Genomic DNA, 15,729 nt, shown 5'->3' with positions numbered 1-15,729 from the left:
GCGCTCGGCTTTGGTCCTGAGAAACGAGAAGCCACTGAAGCTGTGCAGCAGGGACACCACGCCTGGTGACCCCGTGTTCCCCTGTGCCCCACACGCCAGACTGACAGCTTTCTAAAGGCAGGAGCCCCCTACGGTTCCTGGGGTGACTGCAGGGCCTGGCTCTGAAGGACAGGCAGAGGCATTTCTTGTATTTACTGGTTTGTTTGTTTATTATCGTTTGCTACTTCACACCAGTCAGTGAAAGAATGAGAGGCACCCAGGGTGAAATTGTGACCCAAATTTGACAGTCTTGTTTCTGCCCCAGTAAAGACAGCATCCATCCACGACACACCAGCCCGCAATTTACGACAAATCCAGGTGAGAGCAGGAGTGAGGGTTATCTCAGCACCACAGAGGACTCTTTGGCCGAGTAAATTAATAGCGTACATGAGACTGAAGAAGAACGCTCAGACGACACGTGCAAACTGTTGAAGACACCGAGGTGTGCCGATTTATTTATTTAAATATTTATTTATTTTTATTCTGGTTGCACCGGGTCTTAGTTGCAGCACGCGGGCTCCTTAGTTGCGGCATGTGGGATCTAGTTCCTGGACCAGGGATCAACCCCAGGTCCCCTGCACTGGGAGCGCAGTCTTAACCACTGGACACCAGGGAAGTCCTGGTGGTGCCAATTTAAGTACAAACGGTGGATGCTTGAGTGGCCTACCATTTGTTGAACATTCCATCATTCAGGAAGCTTCTACCCACAACCACACAAAAAAGTTTGAATTAATAAAGTTTAAGTCCTGGGACTTCCCTGGTGGCACAGTGGTTAAGAATCCGCCTGCCAATGCAGGGGACACAGGTTCGAGCCCTGGTCTGGGAAGATCCCACATGCCGCGGAGCAACTAAGCCCGTGCGCCACAACTACTGAGCCTGCATGCCGCAACTACTGAAGCCCGTGCGCCTAGAGCCCGTGCTCCGCAACAAGAGAAGCCACCGCAATGAGAAGCCTGTGCACCGCAACGAAGAGTAGCCCCCGCTTGCCACAACTCGAGAAAGCCCACAAGCAGCGACGAAGACCCAACGCAGCCAAAAATAAATAAATAAGGTTTAACTCTATTCGGATGCCTCAAATTAAATTATCCCGGGGCTCAGTTTATGGGTTCCTAACATTTGGAGGTCACTGTGATCGACCCCAGTTAACCACTGACCGCACACACGCATGTCCAAGCCAGTCCTATTTTTCAGTTGACGTTCAACCTTATGCAGCCCGACACCTGAGTCTACCTTTGATTTCGGCCTTTTTGCCTCGTTAACGTTAATTCTTCACCTTTGTGGAGTTTCCCAGCCCGAAAGCACTCGGCCAGCTGCTGCCAGTATAGGCAGATTCGCACCAACTCTGTTTCTGCAAAGATGACACAGAAGAAAGAAAAAAACATCAGCCTCCAAAAACTCTAGACTTTATGTGTTAAGGGTCTTTGGAATATTCATTTCTTCAGTCTGGCAATTCGATTTCCAGGAATTACCCAAAAGAAATCATCCGAGTGCAGAGGAAGCTGTGTGGAGTAAGAAAGACCACAGAAAAGAACAGAAATTACGCCAAGACACAGCGAGGACGGCAGGCAACCCTGGGAGGTAATGTGCAGCCGTTAAATAGATGCTCATAAAGACGTGTTTACGGGAATCTGAGACACGTTTCTCTTTACGGTATTTCATCACACTGAAGACACCGTTGATTATAAGACACATCGCTGTCTCATGCACCACGAAGGAAAAAGAATTCCCCGGATGGGGTAGCTAGTACGAGGCATGTAAGTAAAGCTGGGACTCCAAGGGGCTATTCCCTGCACGGAAGGGGAATGATAAACAGCCCTGTCAGACGGAAATGGCGTGTCGACCTCGGCCCCGGGTGTGGGGAGGGAACACACCAAGAACAAGCCAGGACTCACGCAGGCTGGAGTCTTGAGTTTGCGCTACAGACGTGGTCTGAAAACCCCTCGAGCAAATGCTGTAACCGAATTTATTTGAAATTTAATGCAAAGTCTTCTGGAGTTGGCAGTGCCCCCAGGTGACCGTCAGAAGCAAACAGGACCCCTTTGGAAGAGCTGGGTTTCAACACAGGCTGACGGCGCCTGTAAGACACCATCAATTGTTCGGTGCATGATCCAGAGACATGCAAATAAGTGAGTCACAGAATTCGTGTCAAACCAAAAAGCAGAATAAAATGGCAGGTGGATAATGACCTGTCTTTGCAGAGGTGACCACCTGGAAAGAACTACACTAAAATGTTAATATGCATTTTCTGTAGGTAGTGAAGTAAGACCAGAGTTTTCTCTCTCTCTAAACAACTCTTCATTTTCTGGATGTTCCTAAAGTGAGCATGTATTTAGTGACCATATAGGAAACAGGAGAAACAGAACAGGGTGATGTACGTTAAGGAGGGGCTGGTCAGGGAGGGCTTCTTGGAGGAGGTGACTCCTGAACTGGGAAGGGACCTGCATGGGAGAAGCGGTCGGAGCTGAGCAATGCTGTATCCCATGTCAGGACGGGGCCCAGGGCACGGGGCAGATGCTCGATACGTATTTCTTAAATGAATACACTCGTTGAGGAAAAGCTGCTAAAACGTGAGCCTAAGTCTCCAGGGGTCCCAACCAGAGTCTGGGTCTTCAGCGGGGCCATTCTCACCGGACTGAGCTACCGCACAGGCCGAGCTACCAGCCGGGCCAACAGCAGGGCTCAGAAGAAAGTCTGCAGCCGCAAGTTCAGCAGCAGACTGTGGTCGCGTCTAGTTTCCCCACCTGTGAAATGAGAGTCGCACCTCTGCCACCACACGAGCTTCAGATGACACAGAGCTTTGAAATACTGAGCCCGGCGCAGGTACGAGGGGCTGGGCTGCTCCAGGGCGTCCTCGTGGGAGCCCAGACTCCTCCCTGCAAAGCCAGCACCTCTGGGCTCACAAGCTGTTCTGGCCCGCTGCTCAGCACGTGGAAAAGATGCCGCGTCAGCTGCGTCCTTCCTGCCCGCCTGTTCTTTCCTGGACACGTTTACTGTGTACAGGCCTGTGCTAGAAACTGCGGATACGGACATGAAAGACGGGGCCCTGCCCTTGGGAGATGCAGCGGGTGCCAGGGACAGCCGGGCGAGCAAGGAGAGTGCTGTGAGCCGCGGGACTGACTGCACGGCAGGGAGGACAGGCTTCCCGAAGCAGGGACGCCTCCTGTACGGCCAAGACAGAAACGACAGCCGCCCACGGGACAGGATCAGTGAGCACATTGTTTGGTTTACGCTCACAATTTTGTGAGGTTATCTCCATGTCACAGATGGGGGCCGGAGGCTGGGCTGCTTGCCAAGGTCACGGAGCTTGGGGACATCAGCGCCAGGATTTGCACGCTAGCCTGGGGGATGGGGGACAAGGGGCACTGGGGCGCCGAGGGTGACACGAAGGGCCAGGTGGGCTGCGGCCTCCTTGTGAAGAAGCCGATGGAAGCAAAGCCAAACAGGCCTGAAAGGGAAGATGTCCCTGGGCTCTCTGTCCAGGTCACCCCGCTGCCCCAGCCACCTACTTGGAGGACATTCAGCGGGGGGATCCTGCTTCCTGGGGCCAGGGGACCGTGGTCCCACCCAGACTCCTGCCCTAGTCCCAGCTGCTCAGGGTCGGGGCAGGGGGACTGACCATCTAGCTGGGCCCAACGCAATCACACGAGTCCTTAAAAACAGAAAAGGCAGGCAGCAGAGAGGCCGCAGGAGGCTTAGCCGGAGCGATTCAACAGTGGGAAGACTCAACCCAACGTCGGTGGCTGTGAAGGGGTCACCGACCAGGAATGCGGGAGGCTGAGAGCCATCCTCAGCTGACGGCTGGCAAGGGAATGGGAACCTCAGTCCCACAATTCCAGGGAACTGAACTCAGAGAAGCTAAATGAACCTGGAGGCCGACTCCCACCAGAGCCTCCAGAAGGGACCGCAGCCCTCGATTCCGGCCTGTGAGACTCAAGCAGGGAACCCGCTGAGCGCCCAACGCCCAGACTCCCGACTCACAGGCACTGTTGTGCTGCGACGTTTGCAGCAAGCTGTGCCGGCCACAACTAGAAACTGAGAGCGAATACGTGAGTTCTCTCAAGTCAGCTGGCCCTGGCCCGGGAGGGGATGGCACAGGGCCCGCGATGCTGGCCTGGGGACTGGGCCTGGCTCCCGGCCCCGCGTGCTCAGAGCTGATCCCGGGCCGGAGAAACCCCGTCCTGAGCAGGCGCAAATGAGCTCACTCAGTCACTCACCAGCACTCCGTAAGCACTCGCTATGACCTAAGTGCTGGCCAGGGGTCCAAACTCCAATCTCAGGAGCAGAAAGATGGGCACACAGACTCAATCCAGTGAACGGAGTCCCCCAGGAACCAAGGCCCCGATGTGAAGGGAGGTCAGCGGAGGGTCTCAGTCCAGCAGGGGTTGAGAAGCTTGTCCCGGGCCTGAAGCCCTGGGTCTTGGGGGGCCGGGAGGGAGGGGGCTGGGGCAGCGGGCCAGCCCTGAGGACTGAGAGAGCAGCACGGCACACTCCGGGGAAGGGCGGGAGGCTGGCAGGGGACCACAGGGGGGCCAGAGCAGGCTCGGGGCGGCCTCCCAGGCCAGCTGAGGATGCTGCAGCAGCGGGGAGGTGGTGGGATGCGGACACATCTCGGGCCCCCACGCTGACTCAGCATGGCAGGCCTGCGCTGGGGGACCCGGGCACGGACACACACACACGCGCTCTGTAAATGAAAGCCTTTACGCTCTGGGGTGTGTGCCAGCCTCACGGGTGGCTGGGTCGTCAGCACCTGGCACAGAGCAAACAATCTGTTAGCTTTAACGGTCAACATGAAGACAAGGGCAGAGAATTCCCTGGTGGTCCAGTGGTTAGGACTCCATGCTTCCACCGCAGGGGGCCTGGGTTCGATCCCTGGTCAGGGAACTAGGATCCAGCACGCCTCGTGGCACGGCCAAAAAACTAAAAGGACAAGAGCAGGTCCCCGAGAGACTGACCGCATTAGGGAAAACAGCAAAGGAGAGGGGTCCACGTACAGAACAGAGGGTCCAGGCCTGGGGGCCCAGGAAAGCCGGCTAAGGGGGCGGCAGACAGCAGCCCTTTCCCTGTGGCTCCACCTCAAACCTGGAAGCAGGCTCCGACCTCTCTCAGGAGGGGGGCAGCAAGGACACATCAGATGGTGAGGGGCCATCGCAAGATCCCCCTCCTGGATGAGGAGAACGAGACGCCTGTCCTGAGCAGCTGCAGAGGAGAAAACACCCTCCAAACTCCCATCTCTGCCGCAACGCTGGCAGCAAAGGCCCTGAGGTCATCTGGCACAGGGTTCCTGCCTGTCCCCACAGGGTCCAGGGGACCGGGCTCGGCCGCCATCTCCCTGTGGAGTTGCCAGCCGGCCCCTCCCCTCTGGAAGCTTTGCTTTCCCCACTGTGGTAGCACTGATATCTCACGTGTCTTTAAATGCAAAGTGTTTTCCATGTATTGATTCATCTCATCCTCAAAACGGTCCCAAGTGCTTCTATTAGCCCACTTCATAGTTGGGTTGGTAGAGGGGTTTGGAATTTAAAATTCTGTTTTAGCTGACAAATCCCTTTCTGAAAGGGAATAGTAAAAGAAAATCCAAGATGCAAGGCAAACAGGTTAGAGCGACTCAGGATAGAAGGAAGGGGTTGAGGGTGAGAGGCTGGCACCCCACTCAGCTAACGGTCTCCCCGCAATGACTCCCAAGGGGTTCCTCACAAATTAGGGGCCCTGAAGACATGTGTCTGAGATTGGGGCTGAACCCTGAGGCCTGGCAGGGCTCACTCGGCCGGGAGTCCCGCCCCCGAGGCCGCCCCGACTGCCCCGGCTGAGGTGAGGGTGGCGAAGCTTTGGGAGAGCTCCGAGGGCTGGGACTGTCCACCCCCGCACCGGGCCTCACCAACACCATGTGGATGCCGACTGGGGGAAGCCAGCTCCCGAGACTGGACCGTGGCCCCCACCTGTCTCTCGGGAACCCTTTCCTTGTTGCGTCCCCCTGGCGGCCTCCCCGTCGGAGCCCAGCACTGTGCTGGCAGATGGCAGGGGGGCTGGAGGGCAGGGCTCTGCACGGGAGCCTGGAGAAGGCAGGGGGCCTCCAGCGCCTGCCCGGCTGGGGAGCGGGGGAGCTGCGGCGCTGCTGGCCCCTGGAGACCACCCGGCCGGCCCCCGACTCACCAGCCAGGACCCTGAGGCCAAGACAGCACGGGGCGAACGCGCCCAGGTTTCTCAGCGGCTGGCTGGCAGGGTCTGGAAGCCAGATTTCTTGATCTCCGGCCGCAAAGCCCTTGTCCCGACAGCGTTCTGCGAGAGTCAGACTGCAGCTGTGCCACATACGTCAAAATGAGTATCAGGGACTTAAAGGTGAGAGCCTGAATCGGAATCTCCATTCTGCTCCTAGGCTGCCGGGTGGCCGGGGCTTCCGGGAAGCAGCCGCTGCCCCGAACTCAGCCGCGGGGCCCTGCGGCGTCTAGCGCCCTCCCGGCACCCACCCTCCACCTTTGGGGTGAGACGGCCCCGGCACTCTGCCTCGGCCACCGCACAGGCAGCCCGACGACTGCCGGCGCCCCGCCAGGTGGGGCCCGGCCCCGGAAGCCGTCCGTTCCAAGTACAGCCCCGCAACCCGCCCCGGGCGCAGGTCGCACACACGGGGCCCCCCGCCCCGGCACAGGCACAGACCCGCCCCCTCACGTGCGCGCGCCCGCCCAGCGCTTTCAGTCACGGCACCCACTGCCCCGCTCGCAAACCCCCACGCGCGCCCGGCCTCGCGCCCACACCGTTCCCCGCCTCCGCTCGCCCGGCGCCGAGCCTCCCCCGCGGGGGCAGGAGCCCCCGGGTCGGCAGCGGGCGAGGGTGGGGCACCCGCGGCAGGCCGCGCCCACCGCTCCTCGGCCCCGCCCCTGGCCCGGCCCGGAGGATGTGAGGTCACTCCCACCTCCCTGCTCCCGGCGCCGCCAGGAAGCGTCCGCCCGAGGTCGCGGCCCGCTCGCTGCCAACGGGCCGGCCGCGGCGTCAGCAGCGCGCCAGGCACCCGGCCCGAGTCGCCCGCCCCGACCCTCCCGGCGCCACACGCAGTAGCTGCTTTGCAAATGGGTACGGCGTGAAGGCGGGCAGCGGGACGGACAGAGGACCCCGCTCGCCGACTCCGCGCCGGCCGACCCCGCGGGGCGCCGGGGGACGGCGGGCGGGCGCGGACGCCCCGCCCAACGCGCTTCCGGCCGAGCCACGTGACCGCGCGCGCACGTGTTCCGGCTCCTCGGCGCCGCGGGCCGGAAGCTGCTCCCGGCGGGTTCCCGGCTGCTGCCCGCCGAGAACCGTCGCGGGCCGGCGGGGGAGGCGGCGAGCCGGGAACGGCGCAGACGCGGCGCCCGCCGGGGAGCGGGCAGCGGCCTCGCCATGAACCCCAGGGGCCTGTTCCAGGACTTCAACCCGAGTAAGTTTCTCATCTACGCCTGCCTGCTGCTCTTCTCCGTGCTGCTGCCCCTCCGCCTGGACGGCGTCATCCAGTGGAGCTGCTGGGCCGTGTTCGCCCCCATCTGGCTGTGGAAGCTCCTGGTCCTCGCGGGCGCCTCGGTGGGCGCGGGCGTCTGGGCGCGGAACCCGCGCTACCGCACGGAGGGGGAGGCCTGCGTAGAGTTCAAGGCCATGCTGATCGCCGTGGGCATCCATCTGCTGCTGCTCATGTTCGAGGTCCTGGTCTGCGACAGGGTGGAGCGGGGGACCCACTTCTGGCTGCTGGTCTTCATGCCGCTCTTCTTCGTGTCCCCCGTGTCCGTGGCCGCCTGCGTGTGGGGCTTCCGACACGACCGGTCCCTGGAGCTGGAGATCCTGTGCTCCGTCAACATCCTGCAGTTCATCTTCATCGCCCTGAGGCTGGACCGGATCATCCACTGGCCGTGGCTGGTGGTGTTTGTGCCGCTCTGGATCCTCATGTCGTTCCTCTGCCTGGTGGTCCTGTATTACATCGTCTGGTCCCTCCTGTTTCTGCGCTCCCTGGATGTGGTTGCCGAGCAGCGAAGAACACACGTGACCATGGCCATCAGCTGGATAACGATCGTGGTGCCCCTGCTCACCTTCGAGGTTCTGCTGGTGCACAGGCTGGACGGCCACAACGCGTTCTCCTTCATCTCCGTATTCGTCCCCCTTTGGCTTTCGCTAATCACGTTGATGGCCACAACGTTTAGGCGGAAAGGGGGCAACCACTGGTGGTTTGGTATTCGCAGAGATTTCTGTCAGTTTCTGCTCGAAATTTTCCCATTTTTAAGAGAATATGGGAACATTTCCTATGATTTACATCATGAAGATAATGAAGATGCTGAAGAAACATCGGCGTCAGAAGCGCCTAAAATCGCTCCGATGTTTGGAAAGAAGGCCAGGGTGGTGATAACCCAGAGCCCTGGGAAATATGTTCCCCCACCCCCCAAGTTAAGTATTGATATGCCAGATTAAACTCGTCTTCTGGGGCGTGTCCACAAGTGGAAGAGAAACCCTATACACACAAAATCCACCTTCCTTTGACCTCTTTGCTCATCCATGCCAAACCTGGAACTGAAAACAGGCTCCAAACATCATTTCATGCCTCGTTTGAGGTTGCTGCCTATCAGTGACTCATCAGCACTCACCAGAGACGTAGGAGGCTATTTTACTGTGCGGCTGTGTGTGCGCGGTGCGCCTCTGTGACGCGCTTGTTCTCCAGGCTGGTGTCGTGAGCCAGCCGCGAGCAGTGAATAGGGTTGTTCAGGCAGGTCCTCAGATGCAGTGACTACACAGCTGGGGATTTTAAAGTGGTACTATACCTATCAAAAGTATTGTTTTGAAAAGTATTTTTATACACTGCTAATGTAAAATTGTATTTCAGATTGTGCCTGTTGTGACATAGTAGCAAATGTAAAGCATTCTCTTTCCCACCACTTGCATATAAGCCTCATAGTTGTTATTTTTAGTGTTGCTACTGTTAGAATGGTTTTTCTTTGGGCTTTGCCGATACTGGTCTTTAACAGCCTAATAGGTGAATTTTTCTAATGCAGTGAATCCATCCATATATGATATTTATATGACTGTTTTAGCACTGTAATGTGTTGAATTCTAGTTCTGTGCAGTACGGTGTATTATGTTAAAGTATTTTTTTAAGTTTATATGTGAAGAGAGATGCCTACTGCAGAGGTTGTTAAAGATTGCTTAAAACATGAATATGTACCTGGCATGGGGTCTTATTAAAATTCTGGGCGTGAATATGGGGATTGAAAGTCCCAGGGATCTTCATATTCAGGTGTTAGATGATTCCGTCTGCGCAGCTTGGAGGTCTCTCTTGGAAGGAGCCACCATCCTTTGGGAACACGTGACATGCTCCAGTGTGGTACCAGACCCTAAAGTGACACTTATTTAGCACCTTGAATTCTTCTCTTCAGGAACAACCAAAAGAAGAAGGTGGTTTGTCCATTTCTAAGAATCTTAGAATATTAGTTGGCCATGATATAAAGTGGTGTTTGTGCTTGTCATTGGAAAGCTGGAGAGAGCGGCCTTAACCGGACATGGTCAGCAGGATCAAGTATTACTTTAAGGTCCAAACTTTTTGATCTGGCAGCGACAGGGAAGTAATAGTTCAGGTTATTTTTTAAATTTTGCTTTAGGTACTGGTGGTAGCAGGGAATCAGAAGGGCAAAAACCAGATCCTGGGAGAGCAATGTTCTTGTGACTGAGAACAAATAAATACTTCCAAAAGAAGGTTAAAATTAAAAGGAGTATTGATATTATTACTGGGGAGAAGGCTGGAGGGAACCCGTTTCTCTTAACTAGCAGCCTAGTAAAAATGATCTCAGCTGCGCTCCATATGAATTAAGCAAACAATTTACCTGGTGAGAGGACACGCTAGCAGCAAAGCCGGCCCACGGGAACCTGGGTCCCTGGAAGCCTGAGGGTGCCGCAGCTCAGTTTAGTCACGGAGAACTGCACCGAGGTCACCACGTGCCCACAGTCAGCTTCTGCCAGCCGTCAGGATGCGGGCGGCAGCCCTGAGCAGCAGTGGGTGTGACATTTCATGAGCAAGGATTCATTCATTTGCTTTCTCAGCAAACATTTGTCGAGGACCTACTCTGAGCCAGACATGGATGTGCAGATCCATCGGAAAGCAACTCGAATGTGGCCCCGGCCCGCACGCACAAAGCACACAATTAAAATTGACGGGAAGGTGGTGCTCGTCCTAGCAGCCTGCCTGGGGGAGGGGCCGGGCCCAGAGCAGGGTATGCAGAGCGCCTGGGAGGGTGCTACTGGCCTCGGGGTGACCTCTGCCCGGAACTTCAGGCCCGCCTTTGTTTCCGCCCCCGAACGATACCTCAAAGACCTTGGCTTACGCTTGGGTAGGATATGGGAGCAAAGGAGGAGGTTGGTGAAGGGACTGAAGGGCAGGTTTGGGGGCAGCAGGAGGATAACCAGCCCCTCCTAGTTAACAGTTTGAGGCCGGGGGCTTGCTGACACCTAAAACGATCCCTCCTAACCTGGGGGGGTCCCTCCCCACACTCACCCAGCCCACCTCCTCTCTTCCTACCCCCAGGTGGCCCGGTGTTGGAGAGCCACTGCTTGGATGCAATGACAAGCTTGCTTATCCCATCAGGCCTCTTTCCTGCCTCAAGTCCACTAAGTAGAAACAGGGGGAGTCACAGCTTGTAGAAAGTTGTTTCATCTGTAAAAGTTAATACAGTCTCAGCTGTGCCTGGGGATTTACTTAATTGCTGCTGCATCTCTTGACTATCCACAGTATTTAGCATGGGTCAAATTCTGTAACTCTGTTACAGAGAAACTCTAGTTTCTCCTGTTAAGATGCTTAGTCAGCTTTTACTGCCAAACAACCTCAAAAATCTCAGCGGCCTACCAATTACAAATTCTCGCTCTGGGGCGTTTGGCACTTACACTCCGGGCCATGGCTGTGGTCCAGGTGTGTCCCACGAAGCGTCCCGCATCCCTGATTCTGTTCCGGCTCCCAGGGCCATGTCCCTTCTCAAGGCAGAAGCACAAGAGGCCAAGCCAATCCCGCAAGCACCCCTATAGCCCCTGCTCTTGTATGCCAAGTGCACTGTTCCGCTGGCCCAAGCACAAGGCCAAGCCCGACCTCAGGGGGTGGCCAATTCAAGCCCAAGGAACAAAGGCACAGTCTGCAAAGATGTTACAAGATAGTTTTGAAGGCTGGAAAGGAATCACAAAATTTGTGGTAAAACATGAATGATTTTCCCCGTTTTAAAAAGTTCACTGTTTAATATTGTAATAACAATTAGAAGGGACTCTGGGGGTGGGCGGGGAGGGGATTTGAGGTGAGATGAGGAAGAGCCTGCATTCACACCCCTCTGTAAAGCGTGGAGGGTCACCGGGGCTCCGCCCGGGATGGGTTTATGACAGTGCTGGACTCCGAGGGTTTCTCTGGGGGCCCTGCAGGATGCTCTGGAAAGGTCCAGCCTGGGCTCAGGGGGACCAGCCAGGTAGGAGGTACTGGGAGACAAGGAAGAAGCGGAGTCTAGACGGGCCTGGCGGCACAGCTGGTGAGGGACGAAGCAGAGCCTCCCGCCAGGCCTGCCGGACAGGACGCTGTCAGGAGCATCCGGGGAGCTCGCACGCTGGCAGGAAGGCCGGCACCGAGCTCAGCGGGCACGTGGGGACAGAGGGAAGTTGTGTTGCCGGAAAGCCCAGCAGGTTCGCACCTCAGGGGCCACCTGGTGCAATGCTGCAGCCGGTCCCCACCACCAGCCGCGAGACACTGCCACCAAAGGGACAGACGCCACCAGTGTGGCCCCTGCTGCTATGAGGAATTCCCCAGGCGTCTCTGCCATGAGGTCAAGATTCAGGTACCAGGAGGGAGGTGTGATGGGCAAACCTCAGGTGTGCATTTGCCCCGCAGACCCCAGAACTGAGGCGGGAGGTGAGCTGGTTCCCTCAGCGCTCGGAGGACGAGGAGGCCGGACTCGGCCAAAACACGCTCGGAGAGGATCTGCCCAGAAGGGAAGGGCGTCCATCTGCTGGGTGACCAAGGCCAATGACGAAAACGGACGCTCATCCTCCTCACGAGCTTACGCTTCAAAATCACGGCTCCCGTCTGGCCTGACGCAGCTGGCCTCGCAGCTGGCCTCGCGGCCAAGCAGGGGCTCCGCCTTCCCCCAGGGAGGAGGGACGACTCAGAGCTGCTCCATCGATTCCTTCGTCCTCCTCTTAATGCAGGCCGCCTACTCCTCTCCTTCTGCATGTTCTCCGTATATTCTAGAACGTGTGGATTAAAGTTACCACCACAGCAGGCCTCCAAGTTTGGTCCGAGGACCCCAGGGTCCACAAGCACCCCCCTCCCCACGACACCTCTGGGGGAAGCAGACCCTCCTCATTCTTCAGCCGAGACGACGCTCTGCAGCAGGTGAGACGCGGGCGCAGGTCCGGGGCGCAGCCGCCTCCCACCAGGCCAGGCGCTAAAGGTTTGCAAATGTGCAAGAACAATGCCACTCCTCTACTCACCACGTTTCTTGTCATTTTTCATTAAAAAAAAAAGTTAACATGTAATGGACTTATTGTTTTTAAAAGAATTAATATTTTTTAAAGTCGTCGGCTTTCCTGTCTACCATGGAAAACGCTGCTACGACTCACAAAAAAGCGCCTTGGGGTCCTCACCAATGTTTAAGAGTGTTGAAGCGGCCCCGTGACCAGAAACTTTGAGAACCGCTACCCTGTACTGCAGTGGGGGGAAGAGAGAGGAAGGAAAATGAACATCGGGTGAAACGCGTTCAACTCCGCGTGCTGTGGCGGACGGGGCACGGCTCATAGGGTGCGCCCTCCCCTGCGACCCTCCACCACCCTGCTGTCCTCCGCGGGCACCTCGGGTGGTCTGGTTACGTAACCGGTGGGGTAACTCTCACCTTCATTCTGGGAGGGGGGCCCGAGCCCTTTGCTGGTCCTGTTGCTTTTTCATTTAATTTCACCTAAAACTATGAGGGGCCTGGCGGAGCGCCGGGGTTCTGGCCAGAAGCCCCGCTCCTTCTGTGGCAGCAACACTATTGTCCCAAGAGCCCCCCCAGGGCGGCTGCGTTGGCTGGGGGGGCAGTGACCCCGACCGCCGAGGGGAAGCAGGGGTGGACAGCGGGCCCCCCTGGTGCTCACGGGCCACCTTCTCTGTCTTCTCAGGATGTCCTGTGGTTAAATCGCTGCCTGAAGGGCCGGGGAGGGGAAGCGGGTTGCGACACCTCCCTCCACCCAGCGGCTCAGGGCTCCCCTGCCGCCCCCAGCCTCCACCCTGTGTCCAGACACCTTGTGCAGAATCTGGGGCCACGTGCTCCATCGCACCTCTCGTCCCCCCCAACCCCTGCTGGTCCCCTCACGGCCGGGTCGCAGGGGCTGCCCCTCCTGGACGAGTGCTGCCAGCCCTCCGTCCTCCGCTCTGCACCGCGACCCTCCCCACCCATCCGCTTCTTGACCTGAGCAACTCTCTGGAAGGACAATGGGACGTGGCTGAAGTCCCGCCCCTTGTGGCCCGCCCCAACTCCCACCCCCGACCCCGGGCTACCCTGCCACGCCCCCCCCAGCGAGCTTGTTGGATGACAGGACTCTCGCTTGGGGGGTGCAGGGCCCGCCGTCCTGGTGGTTAAGTGTTCTGAGCATCACTTAAGGCCCCTTCTCCACACAAGGCCTGACTTGCCCCTCCTTGGTCCCTGACCAGCTCTTGTCCCCTGGGACAGGACACTTGAGCCTGGTCTGCCGGCTGACCCTGAGGACCAGGCCAGACTCTGCCCCAGACCAGGGGTGCATGCTGTAACCACAGGGCTCTGAAGCATCAGGCACAGCCCTAAGAGCTGGGAGACCAGGGCCACGGCCACCTCGACCCAAGTCCCAGGCTCGAGAGGCCAACGGGGCCAGAACACGCAGGCGGAGGAGCCTCTGAACGGCCACCATCCTCCCCGGAGGCTTTGGGCAGAAGTCACGGGTGGGGTGGCGGGGCCTTGCCTGGGACGTCCCCGAGACCCTGCTGCCCTATAGACGCTGCTTGAGGACTCCTGGCAGGTGAGAGCAGGCCACCCAGTGCTCCACTGATGGCCCGGGGCCAGCCTCAGGGGTCCGTGGGAGGGAAAGACCCAGAAAGGAAGAAGGCGCAGGCCCCTCCCTCGGGGGGCAGCAGCCCCCACACACAAGGTCAAGTGACAGCCATGTGCCCAAAATACAGTCTCAGCTCAGGCTGCCACGAAAGACTACTATCAACTGGGTGACTTAACAACAACTGGGTGACATAAACAACACATTTATTTCTCACAGTTCCAGGGGCTGGACATCTGAGACCAGGTCCTGCTCCTTCAGATTCTGGTGAGGGCTCTCTTCCTGGCTGGCAGATGGCCCCATTCTAGCTGTGACCTCACAGGGACGAGAGAGAGAGAGGAAGCAAGCTCTCCGGTGCCCCTTCGTATAAGGGCACTAATCCCATCACGGGGCCCCACCCTCACAACCTCATCTAACCCTAATTAACTCCCAAAGTCCCCATTACCATCACATTGGGAGGTGGGGCTTCGATTTATGAATTTTGGGGGGGGGGGAGGGGGACACAATTCAGTCCCACCCACTAAGCACGAAAGGCCCAAAGGCAGGGGACCAAGCCTAACACTCAGCTCATTTCCCAAGCACCTTCCGAGTACCAAGTGCAGTGATGTGAGATCACAGAAAACATATACACTGGTCTCTGTCCCTGGTCCCTGACACAGAGCTCCTGAACTCCTTGTAAATTCCTAAGTGATTAAAGTACTGGGAGCATCTTTTGTTCTCATGAGGTGACGCTGGGTGGCTCCTGGGTGGGGCTGGTCACCAGAAAGACCAAACTGTGATTAGACGCTTGGAATTTTCGCCCCATCCCCCAGAGAGAGGAGAGGGGCTGGAAATGGAGTCAGTGTTGGGTGCCGCCCACGTGAGCATCAACTCCCTGCATCAACTCCCACTGGTCTGTGGTCAGAGAGCGCCCAAGTGGAGGAACCAGGAGGGCGATGCCCCCAGGCTCCACGGGGACAGAAGCTCCCGTGCTTGGGACCCTCCCAGACTCGGACCCCGCTTCCAAACGAGGTCAAGATGGCAGGTATCGGGGGTAAGGACCTGACCAGATCTTTCTGGAGGGCGCGATCCCACCCCAACACGAAGGTCGTGGTGAGCGGCCCCAACCTCCAGGAGCTAGTGAGTCTAAGTTGTAAGTGGCAGGATTTCTGCCAGTTTGGGGAGACTTTCTCAACTGGAAGAGCCACCTCCCCCCAGGCCTGCTGGGGACCCTCCCCGCCCCCGTTCGGGACGCCTCTCCCTGGCCTGGCCGTCGGGGCGAGGTGAGAGGCACGGCCGCCCGCTCGCGCCACAGCGACGGGGCCCTGCCCTCCCTGGGATCCATGGCAGCAGCTGCTCCCAGCCCCCCAGGAGGGGAGGAGCTCCCAGCCGGCCCCAAACAACACGGGCCCCTTCACAGAGAGGTCGCCCTTCACCTGAGGGCCCCTGCAGGCGAGACTCGAGGATCACTGCCGGGATGGGAACAGCGGAACTGTCCTGGGTCGGGAGGTCTTGCTTCAAACCCCACCCGGGTAAGTTCATCCGGATAACCAGGCTGGTGCAGGGCTCGGAGCACTGAGAGGCAGGGCTCACAGCGTGAGCAGGGGCTGTGGGCAGGTGACAGATGTTGGTTTGTCTGCAGAAGCTCAGAGAGGCACCAGAGGGGCTGCTGCGGCCCCCACCCCATCG

General features: G+C 58.1%; 2 protein-coding genes across 3 annotated transcripts in view; one reads left to right on the top strand and one right to left on the bottom strand.

Moving 5' to 3' along the window:
• LOC137757786 (ras-related protein Ral-B) overlaps positions 1–6,497 on the bottom strand; it is a 66,857-nt gene extending 60,360 nt beyond the window's left edge. Inside the window, exons 1-2 of one of the 2 annotated variants that reach the window (XM_068534375.1) lie at positions 6,187–6,435; positions 1,270–1,387 (exon numbers count right to left, since the gene is read on the bottom strand). In XM_068534375.1, coding sequence (XP_068390476.1) covers positions 1,270–1,387; positions 6,187–6,343 — 275 coding nt within the window. In that variant the 5' untranslated portion in view covers positions 6,344–6,435. Of the gene's footprint in view, positions 1–1,269; positions 1,388–6,186 lie in introns of both variants that reach the window. The other variant, XM_068534376.1, reaches the window with a different exon arrangement.
• Positions 6,498–6,966: 469 nt separating this feature from the next.
• LOC137757788 (transmembrane protein 185B) lies at positions 6,967–9,746 on the top strand. The gene has a single exon (XM_068534381.1). The coding sequence runs from the start codon at positions 7,405–7,407 to the stop codon at positions 8,455–8,457; it is 1,053 nt and encodes a 350-aa protein (XP_068390482.1). The 5' UTR covers positions 6,967–7,404; the 3' UTR covers positions 8,458–9,746.
• Positions 9,747–15,729: the final 5,983 nt, after the last annotated feature.

Source organism: Eschrichtius robustus, unplaced genomic scaffold (assembly GCF_028021215.1).
Source record: "Eschrichtius robustus isolate mEscRob2 unplaced genomic scaffold, mEscRob2.pri scaffold_403, whole genome shotgun sequence".
NCBI classification, from domain to species: Eukaryota; Metazoa; Chordata; class Mammalia; order Artiodactyla; family Eschrichtiidae; genus Eschrichtius; species Eschrichtius robustus.
This window is presented reverse-complemented; position numbering and strand designations above follow the sequence as displayed.